Raw genomic sequence first — 23,291 nt, forward strand, 5'->3', positions numbered from 1 at the left:
AAGGGGATAGAAACACAAAGTTCTTTCATAGATCTACAATAGCTAACAGGAATAGGTCAAGGATCTTCGAAATCAAGAAAATGGATGGTGGTATGGCCCAAAACCCAAATGAAGCTAGCAATGAGGCTGTGAATTATTTTGAATCAATGTTGAATAGAGACAATTAGGTGGACATAAATATCAAAGTTAGGATCCTGGATTTCATCCCAACATTAATATCAGAAGAGCAGAACAAGAACCTCTATCGAAAGATTGATGTGGATGAATTTAAGAAAGCTATCTTTCAACTCAACCCGGACAAGGCCCCAGGGGCGGATGGATTTCTTGCAGCTTTCTTCCAACATTATTGGGATATTATTGGCAAGTATCTACACTTGGCTATGGAAGAATCTAGGAGAAAGATGACAATTTGGGTTTGATCAATCACACTTTCCTAGCATTAATTCCAAAAAAGAACCATCCTCAAGATATTGGTAACTTTAGACCCATTGCACTATGCAACACAATCTATAAAATTGTTACAAAGGTCATTGTGAACCATTTTAAATTGATCCTCAATCACATTATCTCGTATGAGCAGAGTGGATTTGCCCCTGGGAGGTCAATTATGGAAGGTATCAGCACAACTCATGAAACTATACACTCTGCTAGAAAAACCAGGAATGCATGTATGATCTTGAAGTTGGACATTCTTAAAGCCTATGATTTAGTGGATAGGCAATTCCTATTTGAGGTATTGGAGAAGTTTGGGTTTGGAAGCTCCAGGATTAAGTGGGTAAAGAGTTGTCTGGTAACCCCCAAATTCTTCATGCTAATTAATGGGGTCGCTCATGGTTTCTTCTCTTTCGCTAGAGGAATTCGTCAGGGAGACCCAATCTCTCCCTTTCTATTTATCATAATGGCGGAGCTCTTGGTAGATCCATTGGAAAACTCTATCAGGATGGGTTATGGATAGGGGTAAATGCGACAACTGGTGTGGAGCAAACCACCCACCTTGAATTTGCAGATGATACAATACTCTTTGGTGAAGCCAACAAGAGAGAGGTCGGAATAATCAAAACCTGTATGGAAGACTATTGCAAGGCATCAGGTTAGAGCATTAATTGGCACAAGTCTGAAGTAATTTTTCTCAATACCCAACCTCAATTGCAGAGAGTGCTTGCTAGAATCCTAAACCTCAAAGTTGCAAACTTTCTAGGAAGATTTTTGGGGACCTCTTTGTTTGTGCGAATGAACAAGATCAATCATTAGGATAAATTGATTGAGAAATTTAAAAAAAAAAGAATGTTGGAAGGGTAAGTGGATCTCCTTAGTTGGAAAGCTTACTATGATTAAATCAGTATTGTCTACTATCCCAGTATTTTCAATGGCCTGCTTGAAAATCCCATCGGTAGTTGAAGGGGAGATTATTTAGATTAAGAGAAACTTCTTCTAGAATGGGGTTGGGGATCAAAATAAAATTATTTTAGTAACTTGGAAGAAAGTCAACCAGCATGAGGATGATGGGGGTGCAGGCATTCGCCAATTGTCAATCATGAACCTAGCAATGGGTGCCAAACTAGTTTGGGCCATTTGTAGTGGTGGGAACCAAAAGTGGATCAGAATTCTCAAGAACAAGTATCTCGATTCGACTGAACCTAAAAGGATCCTCACAACAATCAACCCTCCCAAAGGCTCAACTATTTGGAATTATGTGGTGGAATGTCAAGATATTATCAACAAAGATTTTTCTTGGGAAATCGAGGATGGTCATAATATTTCCTTTTGGAATGATTCATGGGGGGTGGAGACATTCTGAGTTCATATCGCAATTTGGAAGAGATCATGGAAGCTACTACTAAGTAATTGGGGAACAGAGTCAGCGACTATGGAGAAGTTGTTCACCAAAATGGTGTATCCAAGTGGGAGTGGCGATCCCTAGAAAACCTAAAGGTCGACCAACAACAAAAAGATGCTTTGAGCAAAATCCTAAAGGATTGTATAATCATTCCAACGAGAGGTGAGGATGTTATTTGATGGTGCGGGTCTAAGGATGGTAAGTACAAAGTTAGCTTGAGCTACAAAATCAAGGAAGCAACCATAAACAACCAAAATTGGCCGACAAAGTTGGTTTGGAACAGGCATTGCCTACCAAAGGTAGGAGTATTTGCTTTGATGGCGGTACAGAAGAAAATTCTAACAAGTGACAGGCTTATGAGAATTGGCATTCAAGGACCTAGCAGATGTGTCCTTTGCAGGCATGATACGGAATCAATGGATCATTTGCTTCTAACTTGTGATTATACAAAGAATTGTTGGTGGCATTTCATGAGCAAGTTAAATTCTATCTACCACTTCCTATGGGGATTGATGATTGGTTTTAGAATGTGGCCTAAAAAATCCACAAGAGCAGTTTTTGGCGATTTATGGCTGATCCTCCCCTCACTGTTAATTTGGGAAGTCTGAAAGGAATGAAACTGAAGAATTTTTCAAGACAAAAATATGGAGGTTGAAAGACTCTGTCATAAGATTGAAGACCAACTAGTTGATCTACTCAATAAAGCATAAAAATTGAAAATACTGAAGTAGAATTCATATAGTTATTGGGACAACAAAATCAAACTGATCTTTACAAGCCTGTCTGTTCCATCCCTTTTCGGTAGTGATGGAGGTAAGCACTTGGTGAATCCCAAAGCCCAATTCCAATGGAGTGCTCTTGAGCCTAGATGGATTAAGGTTAATTTCGACGGAGCTTCACTAGGAAATCCTGGTTCCAGTGGTATCGGTTGCATTATCAGGGATGCGTTCAGAGACTCTTTGACAAAATTATCTGAACATATTGGTCATACTACTAACAATGTGGTGGAATTTTATGTTGCTATGTGAGGGCTGCAGGCCGGAATTGAATATGGGGCACACAAAATCCACATGGAGGGTGATTCTCTTAATGTGATTAATGCAATCAAAAAGAATGTGACCCCATGTTGGGTCCTAAACCAAATGATTTGACCAATCAAATCAATGTTGGACATCTTGGAGGATTTTCGCATAAGCCACATAGACAAAGAGGGCAATGAGGTGGTAGATAGGTTGGCAAAAGCGGCGACACTGTTAGGTAAAGCATAACTCTCTTGTATTGACAATCATATCAACTTGGCAATCAAAGGGACTTTGGAGTGGGTTTCAATTATGAACCCTTGTGATATTATCCTACCTCGTATTTGAGGTGTGCTAGTTGGGCCTTTGCAATTATTATTGCATAAACCTGGCGTGGAAAGATTTAGTTTGATTTTAGAGGATTAAATATACATGATTATTACCCATTGCATTTTTGTTTAAGCCTCGAATAGAATGGTAATCGTGCGACACGAGGGAAGCATTTATTTCTTGAGGATATATAGATGGATCACTAAAGATTGGCCATCATGATTTTTCAAAGATGGCGTTTATTTAAAGGCCCTTCTAATCTTCTTTCTTACACTTCATTTGGCCTTGGTGTAGAAGCGTGTAGTGGTGATATAGTGAGAGTGTTTGCATGCATAGATGGACACATCGAACATTTTGGAGGCAATGAAATGCCAGATGGCATTTCTTGGGGAGATTATTGAGAAGCGGTTGATGGTGGTGATGGCTACTAAGCACCCCCTCATCCTACATGCAGTTAAAAGGGTGTTGGGTGGGGAATTTCTCAGAGACTACCACCACTACCAGGTTAATTCGGACATCTCGTCTATGTTTGTAGCCATGTTGATCTACATGGGGGTCAATAAGCCATGAGTGAAGAAGATCACTGAAATGGTGTTCAAGCACTGCTTTCTAGGGGATATTGATGTTGTCTTGGATAATGTTGATGATAATTTGTGCACCCCTCTCCCGCAAAACTACTATATGTCCGTTGGCGCTGGTGCTGAGGTGAAAAAGTTTGTGGTCATTCAAAACTTGGAACGACAAAACCTGGTTGCAGGATGGGAGGACAAGGACTGCAACATTTCGTTCCCATTGCGAGTTACTGACATTCTTCCTAGCTTTGGAAAATCTTGGAAGAAGCAGTATGTTGTAATAAAGAGTCTGTGTGGGTGGTAGGACATTATAATTTTTGAGAATGGGGAAGAGGATCCAGAAAATGAGTGGGGTCTTGGTCGCGGAGAGGAGTGGAACTCGAAGGATTACATGCTTCTGGAAGAGATGACAGACTTAGAGAAGCATGTTGATTGTGGAATGGAATGTCCTGTAGTGTTGAGAGCAGTCATGGCTCAGAAAGAGATGGAGCAAGAGAAAGACTCTGAAGAAGAGGAGTAGTGTAGTTACGGTTAGGAGGGCCCTTAGGGAGAACAGTCTGGACTATGCAGTAGATCAAACACAACTCAAACAATACAATGTGATGGAAGCAATGCAGAATCATATTTATTATATCATAGAAAGTGATTGCAAACTGTAGGCAACATGTTGGCTCACACCATTCGACTCACAAGCCTAAGTACAAAACATGCATGTTATGCAACATTCGGCTCAAGCAAGAATGCGAGCCAACTCTAAAACTCCTAATTCCTAGATCTATCTTCTCTGTTTTAAAAACTACTTTCTAAATGCTTAATTACATAATTTATATGATCAAGGATGATCTATGTTGGTCCAAGATGAAACAAATGCCAATGAATAAGATGAAACGTGTAAAACAACAAGGTCAACCTCTGCCAAAGAGATCCCTCTGAAAAATACAAAGGATGAGTGCAGACCTAAGGGAAGGTCGGCCACATGCCAAGGAACGTCGAAAACAACAAAATCAAGCTCCGCAAGCATCACAAAAGCAAATAGGTCCAGGCGGCTCCGGTACACAGAAAATAAAACTATTCCATATCCCAGAAATGATAACTTGCCATAAAAATATCCAAATGTCCCACAGACCAATGATAAGATTGGTGAACATGTCCACAAACTAATTCCAGCTCTGCAGTATCTGGTGAGCAAACAGAAAAAAAAAACTGAAACTGCAAAACAAGAAACAACTGAAAGGAAAATGTTTTTGGTTGATGCAAGATTGCCAAGAACCAGGGATGCTCCTGCATCAAGGAGGTTGGCGACCCGGAAGCCCTTGAGCCAAAGGATACTGAAATTGGAGTGGAGTGATAATGTCTCTGTGTTTTTTTTTTAGTTTTACTGGTTTGGCCTTTTGTATCATGGTCGTGTTTTGGTTTTATTGTGAATTAGTAGTTAGCAAGTCTCATGTTCAAGTAGAGAAGTATGGTATGTAGTGGTTACTGGGTTGTTAATGGCAAATTTTGTAGATGTTGCCCCTCAAATTCCCTATGTATATGGTTGGTTAGATAGTAGGGGATGGTGGCAAAGCATAGTATTGTCAGTAGTTAGCATATAATATCATCATGTAAACTCTTTATAATATTAATATAAATGAGTGCCGCCCCTTGCAACTATTTACCTATATATAAAAAAAAATACAATAACTTAAATTAATAAAATAAAGTAACTTTAATTAAATAAAATAATTTAAACATTGTAAAATTTAAGCTGATTAAAATTTTAAAAAAATCAAATGAAGCAACTCAACTTAAACTAAAAAACTTAAATTAAATTAAATTAAATAACTAAATTGAAATTAAATTAAATAGTTTTCTTTCTTTAGAAAAAGAAGAAACTATTTAAAGTTAAGTTTCTATACACACGCCACTTAAATTAATAAATTAAATTAAATAATTGAAATTAAGTAACTTAAATTAAATTAAGTAATTTAAAGATAGTAAAATTTAAGCTAATTAAAATTTAAAAATTGTAACCGATAAAAAAATATATTTAAAAATTGTAATATAATTAAAAAATCAACTAAAAAGCTTAAATTAAATTAACAAAATTAAATTAAATTAAATTTTAATCAATCAAAATAACTTAAATTAAATTAAATAATTTAGATAAAATAAAATAAAGTAACTTAAGTCCAAGGGGTTGAGCTTAACTAGTTAAAACACTGGGTTCTCACTGTGGAGACCCAAGTTCAATTCCTAATAGGGACATCTGAAGTGGAATTCTAAGTTGTGACTTTTGGCCTTCCATAGGATGGGGAAGGTCTTGGGGTCAATCTAATCAAACATAATAATAATAATAATAATTCGAAGATATGTAATGGGGATGGGGCCCCCTACTGTGTCCCCACTGGTTCACAACTCCAGTCAAAAGCTATTCAGGCTTCGGCCAATTACCGATCAAAATAAAATAAAATAAAGTAACTTAAATTAAATTAAATATTTTAAATATAGTAAAATTTAAGCTGATTATTGAATTTGATTTTATGCGAAGGGGATAGATGAAGGGCTCTAGCATTGCAAGGGCAAGCCTGGTGGAGGTTGTGACCTGCATGTAGGCTTATTGACTGTGCATGCATTTGGTGGTGGTGTTTCTAAGTGTGCTGAGTCGGTTTGAGTGGGGGGTAGGGGTGATCAAAGTGTGTGGGGTGTGCTTTGTAGTTGTTGGCTGGGGTTTGGGCCGATATTTTCTTCTTCTTTGGTATGTGGTTTTGGCTTTCTTCTTTCGGTTGGTGTTTTTCCTTCTTGGTCTGTGTGGTGGGTGTTTTGGGCTCTGTTTGGAGATCCTAGTTTTGGGATTTGTGGGCGCTTTGCATCCATGGATATGGCTCCCGGGGAGTCAGCTGGTGATAAAACTTCCATGGATTTTCGAGCAACTATGAGGATCTCTTCCCCAAACCGTACGAGAAGAGTTTTTGACAATAGTTTATTCGCTAATGATGCAGGTAATGGAGGTCATGTGCCTTTGGCAGGTTCTCGAATCCTGAAGGTGAATGGATGTCTGGAACGTTCTAAAGAGAGACTTGTTATGATGATTCATCCATAATCAATTGCAAAAGATATTGAGTATTTTTTGAAGCATGCCTTGCTTTGCAAATTTTTGGGTATGAGGCTTTCACTCCAATATGTGGAGTCATGGGCATAGTGAACTTGGTTGCCTGAAGGTGAAATTGACATAATGCTCCTGGTGAACAATTATTTCATGGTGGTCTTCAATTGCTTGGCAGATCGTAACAGAGTCTTTGAGGGTGGCCCTTACTTCCACAACTAGGTTGGTTTATTTATAAAACCTTGGCATGTGGGACTTGATCCTTTGGAGGAACTTTTGAATCGAGTTCCCGTATGGGTACAACTCCCTAGATTTCCAGTTGAATGTTGGCACAATGATATCTTGCATAATGTTGTTGCGTTGTTGGGGAAACCATTGGGCACACCTTAGAAAACTTGGGACAGAAAGGTAATGACTGTTGCTTGTATTTATGTTGAAATTGATTTAAGTAATCCTCTTATAGATTGTTTGGAGATTCGTGCGGGTTCATATTCTTGGATTCAACAAGTTGATTACGAAACATTGCCATTTCGTTGTCGTCTCTACCATGAATATGGTCACCTAAAGAAAAGACGTCCAAGGTCTAAACCCTTGGAGTCTCAACCATCTCAGCCTCCTCGTAATCTCCCTAGGGTTGACAAAGGAAAGGATCCCATTCCTATGATGGCTACTTGTGATGAGGGTTTTATCCCTGTTAAAGCTCGTAATAGAAATCGTGGTCAAAAGAGGTCTTTTAAAGATCGGTAGGAGGAAGATACCTTTAATTGATTTGAAATTATGGATGACCTCAGTCAACAAGAGGTGAATCCAGGTATGATAGCTATGGATTAGGGTACAATGGAAGTGGTTCAGGAAGGCAATGTTATGGGTTACATGCAGACTCCGCAGGTGGTGGGTCTGTTGCAGATGGATGCAAAACTTAGTTTGGTGGTTACAAAGGGATCTGGGCCTCTTGCAAATATGACATTGGGGGAGGGGGATGCCTCTATCCCTCCTAGAAAGTCAGATCCAAATTCAGTAAAAGGAAGTAAGGTTTCTCCTGCTTTGGGTATTTTTCATAAAGATCAAAAGAAAGGGATTGTTGAGAAATCTTCTAAGGCCGGAAGAAGGAAAGACTTAGAGAAAATTAAGCTGATGGGGGAGACTTTGGTTTTGTCAAGGTTTGTTAAAAATCTTGACTCTCATTTCTCTAACCCTCTAAAATGATCATTCTCTCCTAGAATGTAAGGGGCTTGAACAATGGCCCAAGACAAAAAGTTGTTCGGGAATTAGTGAGAATCCATTTTCCTGATGTTCTTTTCTTACAAGAGACTAAGTTGTATGTTGAGAGCATGACTTGCTTGTCACCTAAACTATGGAGTCAGGGTGATTTCCAGTGTGTTGGTGCTCATGGTAATATTGGGGGTGTGGCTTGCCTATGGAATCCTTTAAAAATTCATCCTCTTTGGTGGATGTCATCTAAATCTTCCATTTTGGTGATTGTTTCAAGCCTTGAGACCAGGGAATCTATCCTCCTCTCTAACATTTATGCTCTCACTTATTTTATGGGCAAGCAACTTTTGTGGACCCATATTAGTTTTATCTGGAGTATGGTACCTTATCATCCATGGGTCATGGTTGGGGACTTTAATGTTATTACGGAGTTGGCTGAGAAACGGGGTGGTATAGTGAGATTGGAGCCTTTTGCTAACTTGTTTTGTGACAACATTTTGGCCTTGAACCTAGTGGACATCAAGCCTAGCAATGGTCAGTTTACTTGGAAAAATCAAAGAATAGGGGAGCTTTGTATTGCGGAGAGTCTTGACCGCTTTTTGGTTTCCTGTTTCTGGGTTGGGGGTAGGTGGTCGACTAGCTCGGAGATCCTTGGTTAGAGAGGTTTAGATCACTGGCCTATTAATCTAGTGGTTTCTTTTGCTCGAGTGACACGATCTCCCTCTTTCGAGTTTCAACCTATGTGGTTGCATGATCCCTCTCTACAAAACTTTGTTGCGAATTGGTGGAGGATTGGTAAACCTGCTCATGGTACTGCTATTTATAATTTTGCCAAGCTGCTACAATATGTTAAATATCTGCTTAAGCGTTGGAATCGTGACTGTTTTGAAAATTTCTTTCATGATAAAGTTGTTTCTCAATCGAAGCTCGATGAAATAACCAAGAAAATCAAAGAAAGTGGTTTGTGAGAGGCTTTGCTTTGAAAGGAGGCTAATGCCTTGAAAATCCTTGAGGAATGTGAATTACGGGAGGAAATCTACTAGAAAAAAAAAGCTCAGATTGAGTGGCTTCAGGAAGGGGATAAAAACACTTCTTTCTTCTTCAATTCAGTGAAAGGAAGGAGGCATGGTAACTCTATTCCAATTCTTGTGAATGATAGGGGAGATAAATTTTATACCTTACAGGATATCTCTAGAGAGGTTGTGCAGTATTTTGCTACTCTTTTTAGGGAGGACTCTCGGGAGGGCTCAGTCGAGGAAGCTTAGGTTCTATCTTGTATCCCCCGGCTAGTTTCTAGAGAGATAAATGAACATCTTATGAAGGATATTTGTCTTGAGGAATTGGAGGAGGTCATTTTCCATATGAAGAAAGGGAAAGCTCCAGGTCTTGATGGCTTTCCGATTGAATTCTTTTAGGAATTCTGGGATATTCTCAAGTTGGATTTATTAGAAGTGGTTCGAGAATCTCAGAGAAATAAATAGATTCTCCATAAGTTGAATTCCACTTTTCTTGCCCTCATTCCCAAATATGATGGGGCGGATTGGTTAAGTCAGTTCCGACCTATTTCTTTATGTAATGTGATCTATAAGAGTATCTTTAAGCTGATTGTTGAAAGATTGAAAAAATGGCTTAAATGGATTATCTCTGAGGAGCAGGGTGGCTTTGTTGTGGGGCACCAAAATTTGGATGGTGTGGTCATTGCTACAAAAACCATTCACTCTATGGCTGCTTCAAAAGAGAAGGCAATGTTCATTAAGCTAGATATGGCTAAGGATTATGACAGAGTTTGGTGGTCCTTTCTTTGAAAGACTCTTGGGACTTTTGGCTTTGCTGAGAAGTGGATTTAGTGGGTTGTGTTGTGTCACTTGTACCTCTTTTTCTATTTTGATTAATGGTGAGCACACAAAGCTTTTTGGTGCTTCTTGTGGGCTTAGGCAAGGGGACCCTCTTTCCCTGTATCTATTTATCCTCCCCACTGAAGGCTTGGGGAGATTGGTGAAAAATAATGTGGAGTTGGATCATATCCATGGGTGGAGGTGGGGAAATGGGCTACCACTGCAATCCAACCTACAATTTATGGATGATACTGCCTTGATGGGTATGGCTACTATGAGGGAAGTTATCAATCTGTGAAAGACTTTGGATGTTTATCTTACTACTTTTGGTCAATTGATTAATGAAGATAAATCCTCCATTTTCTTATTCAATACGCCAAGGTCTATTCAATGGCGAATTTCTCATATCCTAAGGTTTCAGATCGATTCTCTTCCTTTGAAGTATCTTAGCATTCCTATCTCTTCGGGTAAACTTCCCAAAGAGTCTTGGCAGTATATTCTGGACAAATTTCATGCTAAGGTTAATCACTGGACTCATATATGGCTATCATTTGCTAGGAGAGTTCAATTGCTTAAATTTGTGGTTGAAGCCCTCCCTTTGTATAGATCTATGCTTCAAGTGGCTCCGATGGGCTTTGCTAAGGATTTGGATTCTTTGGCAAGGCAATTCTTATGGGCAAGCAGCCCGTCTTCCTCTAAATGGTGCCTAGTTAGGTGGGATATTATGTGTTATCCAAAACAATTTGGTGGTCTTGGTCTGAGGCAGTCATCATTAGCTGGGACGACATTGACTGCAAAGCTTTATTGGAGGTGGTGTGTGGAACAATATCAGGTTTGGGCTAGGATCCTATCTCACAAGTATTTTCATGGGATTCCTAAAGAGGAGGTTCCCCGCTATCCTTTGGTGGGGAGCGGATTAGTGATTTGGGGTACCCTCAAAAAAGGGGTTTCTTTAATTAAGGAAGGCTTGTTTTGGATATGCAAGAGGAGGACAAAGGCTCTTTTTTGGTTTGATTCTTGGGATGGATTTTCCCCCATTGTTTCTCAATTTTCTAATTTAATGACTCTTTGCCAGAGGTTCCTTGACGTTGGGTGGTCAAGAGTGAGTGATTTTAAATCTTTCTTTCCTTGTGGGCAGTTAGAAGTTGCTAGATGGAAAGTCCCAGGTGAATGACTAGTGGCTGGTTTGGATGGGGAGTGTATGGAACTCCATAGTATCTTATCCGATAGACATTGTAGCTCCCTCGAGGACAAGGATACTGTTGCTTGGTGTCTGAATCCTAAGGGGGTTTTTACTGTTGCTAATGGATATCAGGTGTTGCTGGCTCGTAGATTGAATGGGGAGGAGGTCCAATGGTGGAAATATGTGTGGAATAAGTTCTCTTGGCTGAAGTGTAATTGATTTGTGTGGACTTTGGCTTGAAATAGATGTTTGAATTGGGACAATATTAAAAAATGTGGCTTTCATGGTCCTTCTATCTGTGTTATGTGTGGTGCTGCTAAAGAAGATTCTTCACATTTGTTCTTTCGATGTCCCTTCTCGATGTAGCTCTAGCACTTTTGGTGGGGTGTTTGGAAACACCCCCGTGTTCGTGTTTCATCCTTGGTGGAATTTTGGAGCAGTTTGGGAAAGCCTCCTACTATGTCTCCTTTCCTCCAGATTGTTTGGGGTATAGGGCTTACCTTCATACTTTGGCACATTTTGGAGCGGAATCGAAGAATCTTTCGGGACGATACACTTTTGGTTCAACAAGTTTGGCATAGAATTGTGAGGATGATCCAAGAGACAGTGGAAGCTAAGTGTGAGGTGATGCTCTCGCTTGATAGAGGGGATGCAAAAATTATTGATAGATTAGGTATTTAGGATCGGTCTCTTATTTATGCCCATGTTAAGAGGGGTGGTTGTGCAAGAAATAAGGTTCAAAGGGTGGGTAGATTGTTACCCCCTCCAGAGGATTTCTTGAAGATTAACACCGATGGTTCCTCTCGCAGTAATCTTGGACCTGCTGGGATTAGTGGTGTAGGCAAAAATTGTTTGGGTGAGGTTGTGTTCTTTTTTTTCTGTCCATAAAGAGCAATAGGCCAATAACCTTATGGAGGGATTAGCGATTCTTTATGCTCTATAGCATGCTTACGATTTAGGTTGGAGTAAGGTTGTGTGTGAATTTGATTCATAGGTGTTGGTGGATTTGCTAATTGATAGGAAGGTGAAGGATGTTGACTGATAGTTAGCTTTGGTTGTGCAACAGATTTTGCAGATTAGTTCCAGGATGGAAAAGGTGTCATTTGTCCATATTCAGTGTGAGTGGATTAAAGCTGCAGATTGTTTGGCCAAGTGGGCTTCAGAGCATGTTGATGGTTGGAGGATTGAGGGGTGGGGGCATCTTTCCCCCGATTATTATATGGAGTTGGAGAGAATCCTTGATGAGGATATGAATGGTTATGGTGTTGGTTGACATTTGTTTTGACTTTGGTTGGTTTTTTTGCGTATTTCCTTTGGAGCCTTTGGTTCCTTTAGTTTCTTGTAATGCTTGATTCTGATTTTCAATAAATTTTTACCCCTTTATTAAAAAAAATTTAAGCTGATTAAAATTTAAGAATTGAATAAGAGTTAAAATATCAAATAAAACAACTTAAATTAAATTAAATAATTTAAATAAATTAAATTATAAAACAACTTAACTAACTTAAATTGAACAATCTAAATTAAATTAAATTAAACAAGATCCGCATTAACAAAATATGCAGGCATGTACATAAATATTTTCATATATATATGTATCTAATATATCACATAAACTACTTATACTTGATGATATGACTAATACATTCATTTGTATTTTCAATTGTAGGCATTCCAAAGTTATCATCAACATCCATGTTTATAAAATATCGCACAACTTGCAAAGATAGATATTGAGCGTGACTATGAAGTGATACCAAAATCTTAGAACAACACACAGTGTGTAAGGAGGGTGCATACCTAAGGAAAAAAGGAGGCATGATGGTTTGTAGGTACATATTTAATTAATAAAAAAAATCACATATTTAAATATATATAAATTATGCCAATTAATGAAATATACGAGTTCATATTCTTTGTAGGCATAAAGTCCCTTGGCCATTGAATCTAGAAGGATCCAAATTGTATGAAGACATAAAGACATGGAGAATTTTTTTTTGAACCAACAAGAAATGATGAGAGAGTGAAATCGCATAATCGCCATATATTGCAACTATGGAGAGAAAATATATATTGGCAAACTATTCTTTCTAAGCATGTTGTAATCAAATATATTGCAAAGTATTTTGAAAAGCAGATAAAAGCTCAGAAACATATAGCCAGGTGTTGACGTGTCTTTCAAACATGGAAAATCCTAATGATTTAGCTACACGAGCATATAGAAGGCTTCTAATTGAGATAGTCATAGGAAGAGACATTGGAGCTCAAGAAACATGTCACATGTTGTTAGAACTTTCATTAGTAGAAAGCGGTAGAAGATTTGTTAATCTAAATGTTTCACGTGAGGTGTTTAAACCTATAGCTATATATATTGAAGAGAACAATGAAAAACAAACAATATCTCTCATTGATGGATATAAAACAAGGCCTCCTATGGAACATGTCTCATCGATTGATGCAGCTAGATCATGGATTTATAATCTTAAACGAAAAAGAGACAACAAATGGGAGCCAAGTCAAAGTGCATCTATTGTTAGAGTTATCCATTCCCCCACGTGACTTAGATAAATATATTGACTTCTATTTTTTAGAGTCATTGTTGTACAAACTATTTCGTGACATAGAAAGAGATATTGTCATGATTATGACTCCATAACAACAAAGTGAGACTCATTCAACTATAATACTTGGCACATGGAATGAACAATGGTTGAAGAAAATGGTGAAAATACCAATGATTCTGAAATTGTAGACAATGAACCTATTCAAAGAAATACCATAGATCAGGATGTTAAATTTTATCTACGTTGCATCAAGGTCAAAATATACAAGTTTCTGAAATAGATATGTTGGGAAGAAAAGACATTGTTATACATATAGATTGGTCTCATGAAAATCAAGGTGAAGAGTACAAAGAACAATAGGAACATGAAAGTTGTATTTGATTGGTGTCATTAGTTGAACCCTAAAAAATGAGACAATGCTAGTTTGTTCTCCCCTTCTATTACTTGCACCAACAAGAGTTGCAACATTCAATATAGGAGCCTCTACAGTTCATTCAAAATTGAGAATCCTAATGCAAGACTTTTCTTAGCTAGAAGGAACAAAAATTACAAGCTTTCAAGAAGATATATCACATATCAAATACATTTTGATTGATGAAATGAGCTTCATTAGTTAAAACATGTTGGAAAATATAGATTCTCAGCTCCAACAAACATTCCCACAAAATACACCATAAGTTTTGTAGATTGATATTTCATTATGACTAATCAAGAACTATTTTATATTATATTTATTATAATTCATATCTATGAAATATTTATAATTTTATTACATAATTTTAAAATATTTTTTGTTGGCCTTCTTTCAAGTATATCTATGATTTTGGTTGGAGATTTGGGCCAATTGCCTCTAGTCAATAATAGACTAGCATATGACAACATTAGATGCACAAAGTTATTGTGGCAAGAATTCAGAACTATGGTTACATTAGATAAAATATTCAGACAAGATGGACAAAACAATCAACAACAAAGGTTTCATCAACTTTCGACAAATCTAAGAGATGCAAACCCACAAATTGAAGACCAAAGATTACTTATGACAAGAACCCCTATTAATGTAGATGCTACAACTAATGTTGAGTTTGACAATACTGTCTATTTGTTCTCCACAAATGAAAATGCTCATAATTATAACAAAAAAATGCTATATACATTGAAACATCCTGTTGCACGTAGTCTCACAACAAAAGTAGGAAGTGTACATCAAGCAGAAGATTTTTCAAATGATGAACTTGATCTAGAGATGTTGATCAACAAGAATTCAAGGGCGATGTTGACTTCAAATCTTTGGATACAAGAAGGACTTGTAAATGGAGCTCTGGGATATGTTTGAAAGATTATCTATAAACCAAGAAGCTCTCCACCTAAACCACCATCATATGTCATGGTTGAATTTAACAATTATATAGGAATACCATTTGAAGATCATCATCGAAATATAATTCCAATAACACCAATGCAAAAGGGGCAAGACATTTCAGTTACCATTTAGATTGGCATGGGCATTGACTATACATAAATCTCACGAGTTGACTCTATCAAAAGCCACAATTGATATAGGACCAACATAAAGAACACGATTGACATTTGTGATAGTGTCTCGATTAAAATCTCTAGAAGGCCTTAGAATAATGCCACCATTCACATACGAGCATTAAGAAAAATATGAAAATCGGTAGACAACTTGCAAAGCGAAAGGCCAAAGAAAACAAATTAAAGTTTTTAGAAGATAATTGATGTAATATATCTTTTTGTTGCTATTGTTTTTGTTGTTAACTTTACATCCTTTGCAATGTTGTTTATAGTAACAACAACCTTGTTTTGTTGCTTATTAATATAAAAATTAATTAAAATTTTGTTCCAATATATTTTATTTTTCCTAATTTTTACTTTTATTAATGATTTATACTGTGACAAATAATTTGATTAAAGTCATTCTATTTTTTTAACTATTTATTCAAAATTATCCAAACAAAATGCAACTGAATACTATTTATAGTTTTATGAATCTATTTATTATTTCATAATTCAATTTTTGTTTGAAAATCTTCTATTTTTTGTAATGTATAAATGATCTATTCAACCATTTGAATTTGATATCTCTCTGTGTATCTTAGATTTTTTTAAAATATATGTATGCTAGTGTAATGTCCCCACTTCCTAAGTGATCTACCAGGATGGAGATTCACCTGTCATTCATTTCCACAGGTGAATTTAGTGGTTGGAGATGAGTTGCTTACCAAAGGAAGTTCTATACTTAGTCATTTTTGTGACTTTGGTAAGTTAATAAAATCTTTATAATTTAAAGTTATACAAGTTACTTTTTCTAAAAATAGAAAAGTAAATAAGTTATAAGAGGTTATTAAACAACTTTATGTTTTCACCATGACACCTTTTTCTAAGTTATTTTTTAATCAAAAGGTGGCCCCACTTTAATGATGAGCTTACCCATACTTGGGCGTACCTTTTTGGAGGTTTAAGATTCCATGAGAATCTTTCTAAGATGCCACTTAGAAATTCGAATTAGGGTTGGAGAGGTAAAAAAAAGGTTTGGGGGTGATTGGAGAGCATTCTGAATTTTATTTTTACATCTAATTTTGAAGGTTTAGGTCTGCAACCTTGCATATGACTAATAGAGGGTAAAATCAACAGGCATCTGTCAGTTACAACAGTATACGAGGCAACCGATGAGATCTGGGCAAGGTTCCATTAGCAAATAACATAGTTGATATTGTTTTATGTAGACCGTACCTTTCCCAGCAGGGTTGTACCACTTACTTTGCCTGGGGAAGCCAAATAAATAAATTAAGGGTTAATTAGTTGGTTTGAGTGCTTAGATTTTATTGTTATCAATAAATAAGAATAATCCAATAGCTTCTTTGGTGGAAGGACGTCAATTCACATCTACAACAACAAAACAGTGGGAAAATTGGCTAATTTTGGAGATCTTGCTTGGCAAGATTTCAGGATTCATACCAGACTTGGGGTTTCTTTATCAAAAGGTTTTATATAATTATCCTAGAGTGAAATAAAGTCATTTGCACCCATTAATAGCAATTGGAGGCGCTTGGTTCAGTCATTCCTCGTTCCAGGCTTATATTCCACCTTCAAACCCCAACGCTGGACTTCCGGTAGGTCTTAATGGGCTCAGTTTGCTAAGAATAGACATTTCAAATTCACATGTACTTGCTGCAATTAAAAATCAGAAGTTTGAATTTCATTTCCAACTCAATATTTATTGTATTGCATTTATTATATTTTCATGCATTGTCAAAACTCCAAAAAATAACAAAAAATTGAAAAACCACAAACTTCCAAAAAACAATTTTCGCTAGTTAGATATTAGGTACATAATATATTGAACTCTCTAATATTTTATCATTTTAGAAGTACTTATTTAGACCTCCAATATTTTATATTTTTAAAAATACTTGTTTATCTTGAAAAATGTGAAGACCTAAAAAATGAGTAAAACTCATAGATTGATAATAATTCACTTTTAGATATTTTATGTCAAATTTTTAGAGGTAAATATTTGAAAACATAAATATTTATTTAAATTTAGAAAATTTAATTTTTTTATTTCTTAAAAGATACATACATTAATCTGCCTTGTATAAAATTATATATAATTAACTATTAGTTATATAAATAGTTATAAAATAAAACCTAATAAAGAGAAGGAACCAAATTTAATTAAGGATTTATCACATTCAAAATGCAATTCTAGGGGGAAAAACAAAAATAAACGACACGTGGCCATTATACATGATGCATTACATTTAAGGTATTTCCGTCTTCCTATGCAAGTTTCAAAAACAAATTAATAAAAAATAAAATTCTCTAAATTTTGAAAAAGTCAGCCCAATAAAGGGGTTAGGTGGGGGCCGTAAAAAAACTGCCAAACCTTATTGATTTTCCATCTCTATAAATAAGTCCTCTCCCACCAATTTGGGACGACCGATAGCTTTGTGCATGTCTTTTAGCTGTTTCTTATGATCCCGCTTCTTCAAAAATCTTGCCGCCGTTTCTGCATGAATGAAGTAGAGTTCGTGTTTTAGGGTTTTGGAATTTGCTTTAGGTTTTAGCTTGTATCTTTTTAATGTTGCTTGGAGGTAGGGTTTGTAGCAGTTAAACATTTCAGGTTGAAGAAGGCATTGTGTTGCTGCAGGTCTTTCCAACTATTTTTTTCAAGGTAGGAAACGGCATTCCGGTGTTGGAGGTTTTTGTCTCAGGTTTTGCTTCTTTCTTTTTTCCTAGTTCGTTTGCTTTGCAAGATTTTGTTCCCACCCTTTGTCTTTGTTTGCTTTGTAAGGATTTATTGATGGAACTGCCTGCATTGTTTTAATTTCTTGCTAAATTGAGCTCCATTGTGTAGGGCTTATAGGAAATGCAGGATCGCATCATTAATTTTTTGCATGTATCGTTTAAATTCGTCCCAATAATTTAGCCTAGTTCGGATAATAGTGGAAGTTATTGAATTTTTTAAGAAAAGAATTTGAGGGATTTGCATGCTTAGTTGCTCAATGTGAAGGTTTTGTACACCTGCCTTCCGTTGATAGAAATGCGGATGTCTGTTTTGATTATAGTGGCGAATGTCATTTCTAAGATCTGGTTTGCTGCATGGGTCCAAGAGTTTCCTGCAGCAACATTTGATTTTATCATACGACTGGTCTTATGTAGACCTCGTGCTGCTGCTCTGTCCTCTTGTTTCTATCCCCAACAATAGATCCATAAAAAAACTGCAGCTGCCGATTTTTCTTGGTTCTTCTAAATTAAACTCTGCTTGTGGTTTTATTCATACAACAACTAATTGCTAGTTGCCAGATCTTAATTTACAGCTTTATTCTCTCAGTTCTTATCTATTTCTTTGTTGATTTGCTTTTCAAGAATGCTTGTAGACAACTTTCCAGGTAACAATCGTTTGGCTTATCTTAATTGGGATAAAGTTTCATCTCAATGTATTTGTTGAAATTGATATTACTTGAGAGAAGATTAAGATCTGCTAAGATAATTCTCATAGGTGCTCGAGCATATGGATGGATCCTATTTACATGTTATGTTATCTAGGATTGATGCATATTTGTATTCTGGTTGGAATCATACCAATTTCTCCAACTTAAGGGTTGTGATTTGCATTGTTAAACGTCATACTTGACTTGGTTTTCAAGTCTAATTTTATCATGGTTCAAGTTTGAAGTATTTGTTATGATAAGGGCTCAAATTTGTTTGACAATTATTTTCACCTTGGTTTGATTTGACTTGGAAGCTATTGTGGATAATTGCTTTCACCAGTGTTTGTTTGGTTGAGGTAAAGCTGTGCTCAAGGAAAGGAAAGGTTGTTGAAATCAAAGTCTCAAGGATAATGTGGGCATGTGATAAGTGTTAGCTTCTTGCAACACTATGGATTTTAGAGGTCTTTGTTTTTTGTTATATTGTATTATTTGTGTTTCATGATCTTGTAGGGACAAGGTCACTTAGAGAATAAGGGGTGCATTTTGTAGAAGGTAGTTTGAGGGCCATTTTAGAAGATGCTTGGAGGATGATGGTATATGAATTTTTCAATATATATATGCATGCATATATCTATCTATATAAATACACATATACACATACATATACATACATATATGATATAGATAGATATACATTCATACACACATGTAGAAATTGATTGTGACCTCTCCATAGCCCAAGATCATATGTTTTTTTGATTGATTGAGATGTATATGAGGTCCAAGATGGAGGGATATGATAAGACAATTATGACATGTTTTGATATTATGTTACAAGACAACTAACTTGATAAATGTAGGGGACATTTTCAAGAATTGGGGACTTGGGGGAAACATCCCCCCTAACAACACCACCACTTTTGTCACCTTTGCCACCCTTGTTAGGGATGCCTAAGATTGCTTGCTATATGGCACATGCCATTACATGTTGATTGCAACATTTAACTTTGTGAATATTAGTCGGCCTTTCATGGGGCACTCATAGAGATGTTTTATAGTAGATTTTTCCTCGAAGATTTTAATTCACCTCAATGTTTTATTACCCATCAAAATGTTAGGTGAAGTATAAGGCTAACATTCCCATGCATGATGACATATGATGAGATGCTCTTGAATCAAGGCATAGATGAAGGCAATGAAACAAACTTAGGGGTGCTTTGTGATGGTGCTTCTTTGACTTGCTAATTAGATTTGGATTCCTTATTGTTCTACTTCTTACTTTTGCCACCTAAAGCCTTTCGATCTTTTGCAAGAAGAGCTTGTGATTTAGAAGACTTAAGTGTGCCAATGTGTATCGACTTGGCTTTTTCCTTCATGAGCATGAGCTGCAAATGCATCAATTATTGAAGGACATTATAATTAATGGATGTGACAAGTGGTGATGGCACTACACAAGAGGGCAAGTATTTTTAGTTGTTTCATAATCATAACATGCGATGAGGTGATGAGTCTTAGTCCTTGTATTTTGGATTAATTTGAGGCCTTTGTAGATTTGTGGTATTATGGACAATTGTGCTTGCTTGTAGGAATGGACAAGTTGATCTACTTAACTTTTACTTGGTTCTTGAATGGCTTTTTTAGGAGTTGTGATGGATCTTAGACTCGAGATGTTTTTTAAGACCCATTACAGCCTCATCTCAATGGTTGTTAAATGGGTCATTGGGGATGAATTCTTGATAGCAGAGAATAGATATAGAGTAAATACAAACATATCCTATCGCTTCATCATGCCCATTCTATATCTCGATGAGGATAAGGGTATGGTGTGGTGTGAATGCATGTGAAGAAATGCTTTTTTGGTGGCTTGGAGCTGGTGGTGAATGTTGCCAAGCCAGGCATGGGTGTTCCATTGCCCATGGATCTAGAGGGCTTGGGAGGAGCACAATGCAATAGTAGTGAGTCACTCTCTTCCAACATTGCTTGCAAGTAGCGAAAGATTGCTCTTTTTAGAAAAGATCCCAAATTTGGAGTTAACATATAGGGGAGAGGTTGTTCCAATTCATTTATGAAGAAGATCGACACCTTGGTGAGTACCTTTTGCTCTATAGATGTAGTTAGGGATAATCAATTTTATGTAATCCTTAGCAAAGGGGTAAAATGGTGATACTATTTTAATTAGGGGGGAAAACAGGTTTTTAGGGGATCGGAAATCTAGTACAAGTTATGAAGGGACTTGAAACTCTTGGATTTTTCAAGGATTTGGAACCAACAAAGGAATGCTGCCAAAAGATACATCAAAGACAAATAGCAGCCCAACCACAACCTCACAAGTCAGAGCAAACATTATAGAACTAATGGCAAAAGAGGTTGCAAAAAACAGAGCAACCATCGCCAAATAGACACCAGTCAGACAACAAAAGTAAGCCAATACAAACCAAATTGGTAGAAACAACATATCTAAAACATCAAGCTATAGATCTAAAAACAGAGAACGAGGGTTTAATAGGCACCCTCAACCAACAAGAAGGGTTTTCCAAAGCTCCCTTAACCTATAACAAAGTCTCTAGGCCACCAAAAGCAAAACCCGATCCTAACCAAAACCAATTACTGGCCAAACTAGGCCTTTGAAAACTGCCAACATCTAGCTTGTCCTAGATAAAACAAAATACATAGTGTTTTTCCAGGCTCCCTCAACCATGAGAGTGGGTTTTATAAGGCTCCCATACCCAGACAAGGTTTTGACAAGGCACCCAAAACCTCCAGCACAAAAATGCATGAGGATATGAAGGACTTCCTCAACCAACAACACAATATGAGGGTTTTGATAGGCTCCCTCAACCAGCATCATGAACAATAGCCTCAGAAAGACTCCTCACCATCTCTCCACCTTAATAGGAGAGAGAGCCACCTCAATAGGCCAAGAAGGAAGGCAAACCAACTGCCCAGTTGACCCACTCTCCACCCAGAACCCTTGCAACCTCTCCACCTCCATAGGAAAGCAAACCTTCTCAAACAGAGAAACAAGAGAGTGGGCACAAGGAGCAAAAGAAACCCTCACCAAGGAATAAGTAGTATGAGAACAGAGGGTCCACATCAAAGAGACCAGCACCTCACGGACCAAGACCGTCTCCTCCTCCAAAGAGTCAACCCCCACCTCCATAGGGGGAGAAGAGAACAAATCCGGCAAAGAGTGGGCATGAGGAGAAAAAGAAACCCTCACCAAGGAATAGGTAGTATGAGAACAAAGGGTCCACATCAAAGAGACGAGCCCCTCACAGACCAAAACCATCTCCTCAAAAGAGTCAACCCCCACCTCCATAGGGGGAGAAGAGAACGGATTCGACAAAGAGTGAAGCCAAGCCAGATGCACTCCCACACTGGAACAACCACCATCCAACATAAAAACCTTTGACCAAGACCAAACAACTCCTCTCACCAAGGTTGTCTCCACCCCAATAGGAGACATCAAACAAAAACAAATTAGAGCAAAGGAAAAATAGAGGGTCCACACCGATAGCGAGAAGCCAAGATGGAAGCACCACCAATAGACAAGCCAAACCATACATGGCCAGATTGTCGCCCAAGAAAAAGATGCACCAAATCGGACCGAAGAGGGCAAGAGGAACAAACAGGGAGAGCGCCAGAGCCAACAAGCCATAGGGCATCCACAAAAGCAAAGCCCCCAAAAGAACCACCACTAGATAGGAGGGAAGCAACAAACACAAACACCCTCTAAGGCCAAAATAACACCTAATCCGCACCCATTGCACCATAAAACGCCTTTGCGTTGCTAGCATTGTCATCACCCACAGGAATAGCCAACGTAGCTAAAATTCCCTCCCCAATGCAGCTAGCCCAGGCACCCACAATGCACGACACAAAGGACTCACCGTCCACATCATCTTCTTCGTTCTCATCTCCTTCCCCTGCATCCTCCTTCGTCGAAACCCTTGCACTCGCTTTCCCACTCGCTCGCCTGATCTCTCCCATCATAAAATGGTGATACTGTTAGTATGTTAGGTTGGCATTATAGTCTTATAAGCCTATGAATAGTCCGATTTTGCAAATTGGGTCTTGAACCTTAAGAACAAATGCATTTGATAAATACTTTTAATATAAATGGGAGTAATGCTCATGCTTATTGTTTAGGTATCAAAAAATCAATTGAAATACTCCCGAATACCCTTTTGATGGTGCGAGAATTGTGAAAAATGGAGGCTTAAAAACTTGATTTCACTTCATATTCTAGGGTCAGTCTTTTGGCAATATTTTGTTTTTTTTAATAAAAGGACATTTTTGGCAAAAGTTATTGCAATTTGAAAATGACAATCAATGAGGGTGTAGGAGGGCAAAATTTAGGTGCCTAGGCACTTATCATTGCTTCCCCATGTGATCTTGGTTGTTCATAGAGGAAAAAAAGGTGTAGTCATATTGAGTGGCAAGCAACAAAGACGATGGTGTTGAGTTGGTGGAGGCTCTCATGCACCATTTGATTAACTAAAAATTGAGTGCTAGAATATGACTTGCACCTTTGATTTCTTTTGATTGAAAGATAATCTATGTGCCAAAAATTTTAAATGAAATTTTTATTAATAAAACAATTAAAAAATTGTACCAACTAGTGCAATGATGCAAAATACCAAGTGCTCAGAGGATGTTGAAGCTTGCGTAAGTCGCCAAATATGCCATGGAATAT

The 23,291-nt window shown here is 37.3% G+C and overlaps 1 protein-coding gene across 8 annotated transcripts in view; it reads left to right on the forward strand.

The window, feature by feature from the left end:
- Positions 1-17,553: 17,553 nt before the first annotated feature.
- Positions 17,554-23,291, forward strand: part of LOC131076262 (uncharacterized) — a 52,014-nt gene continuing 46,276 nt past the window's right edge. Inside the window, exons 1-2 of one of the 8 annotated variants that reach the window (XM_058013345.2) lie at positions 17,554-17,683; positions 17,812-17,875. Coding sequence is in view for 4 of the 8 variants with exons in the window: in XM_059219956.1 (XP_059075939.1) it covers positions 17,636-17,683; positions 17,812-17,835 (72 nt within the window). In the remaining 4 variants the exon portion in view is untranslated. Of the gene's footprint in view, positions 17,876-23,291 lie in introns of all 8 variants that reach the window. The other 7 variants (XM_059219956.1, XM_058013346.2, XM_058013340.2 and 4 more) reach the window with 7 other exon arrangements.

Source organism: Cryptomeria japonica, chromosome 4 (genome assembly GCF_030272615.1).
Source record: "Cryptomeria japonica chromosome 4, Sugi_1.0, whole genome shotgun sequence".
Classification (NCBI taxonomy): domain Eukaryota; kingdom Viridiplantae; phylum Streptophyta; class Pinopsida; order Cupressales; family Cupressaceae; genus Cryptomeria; species Cryptomeria japonica.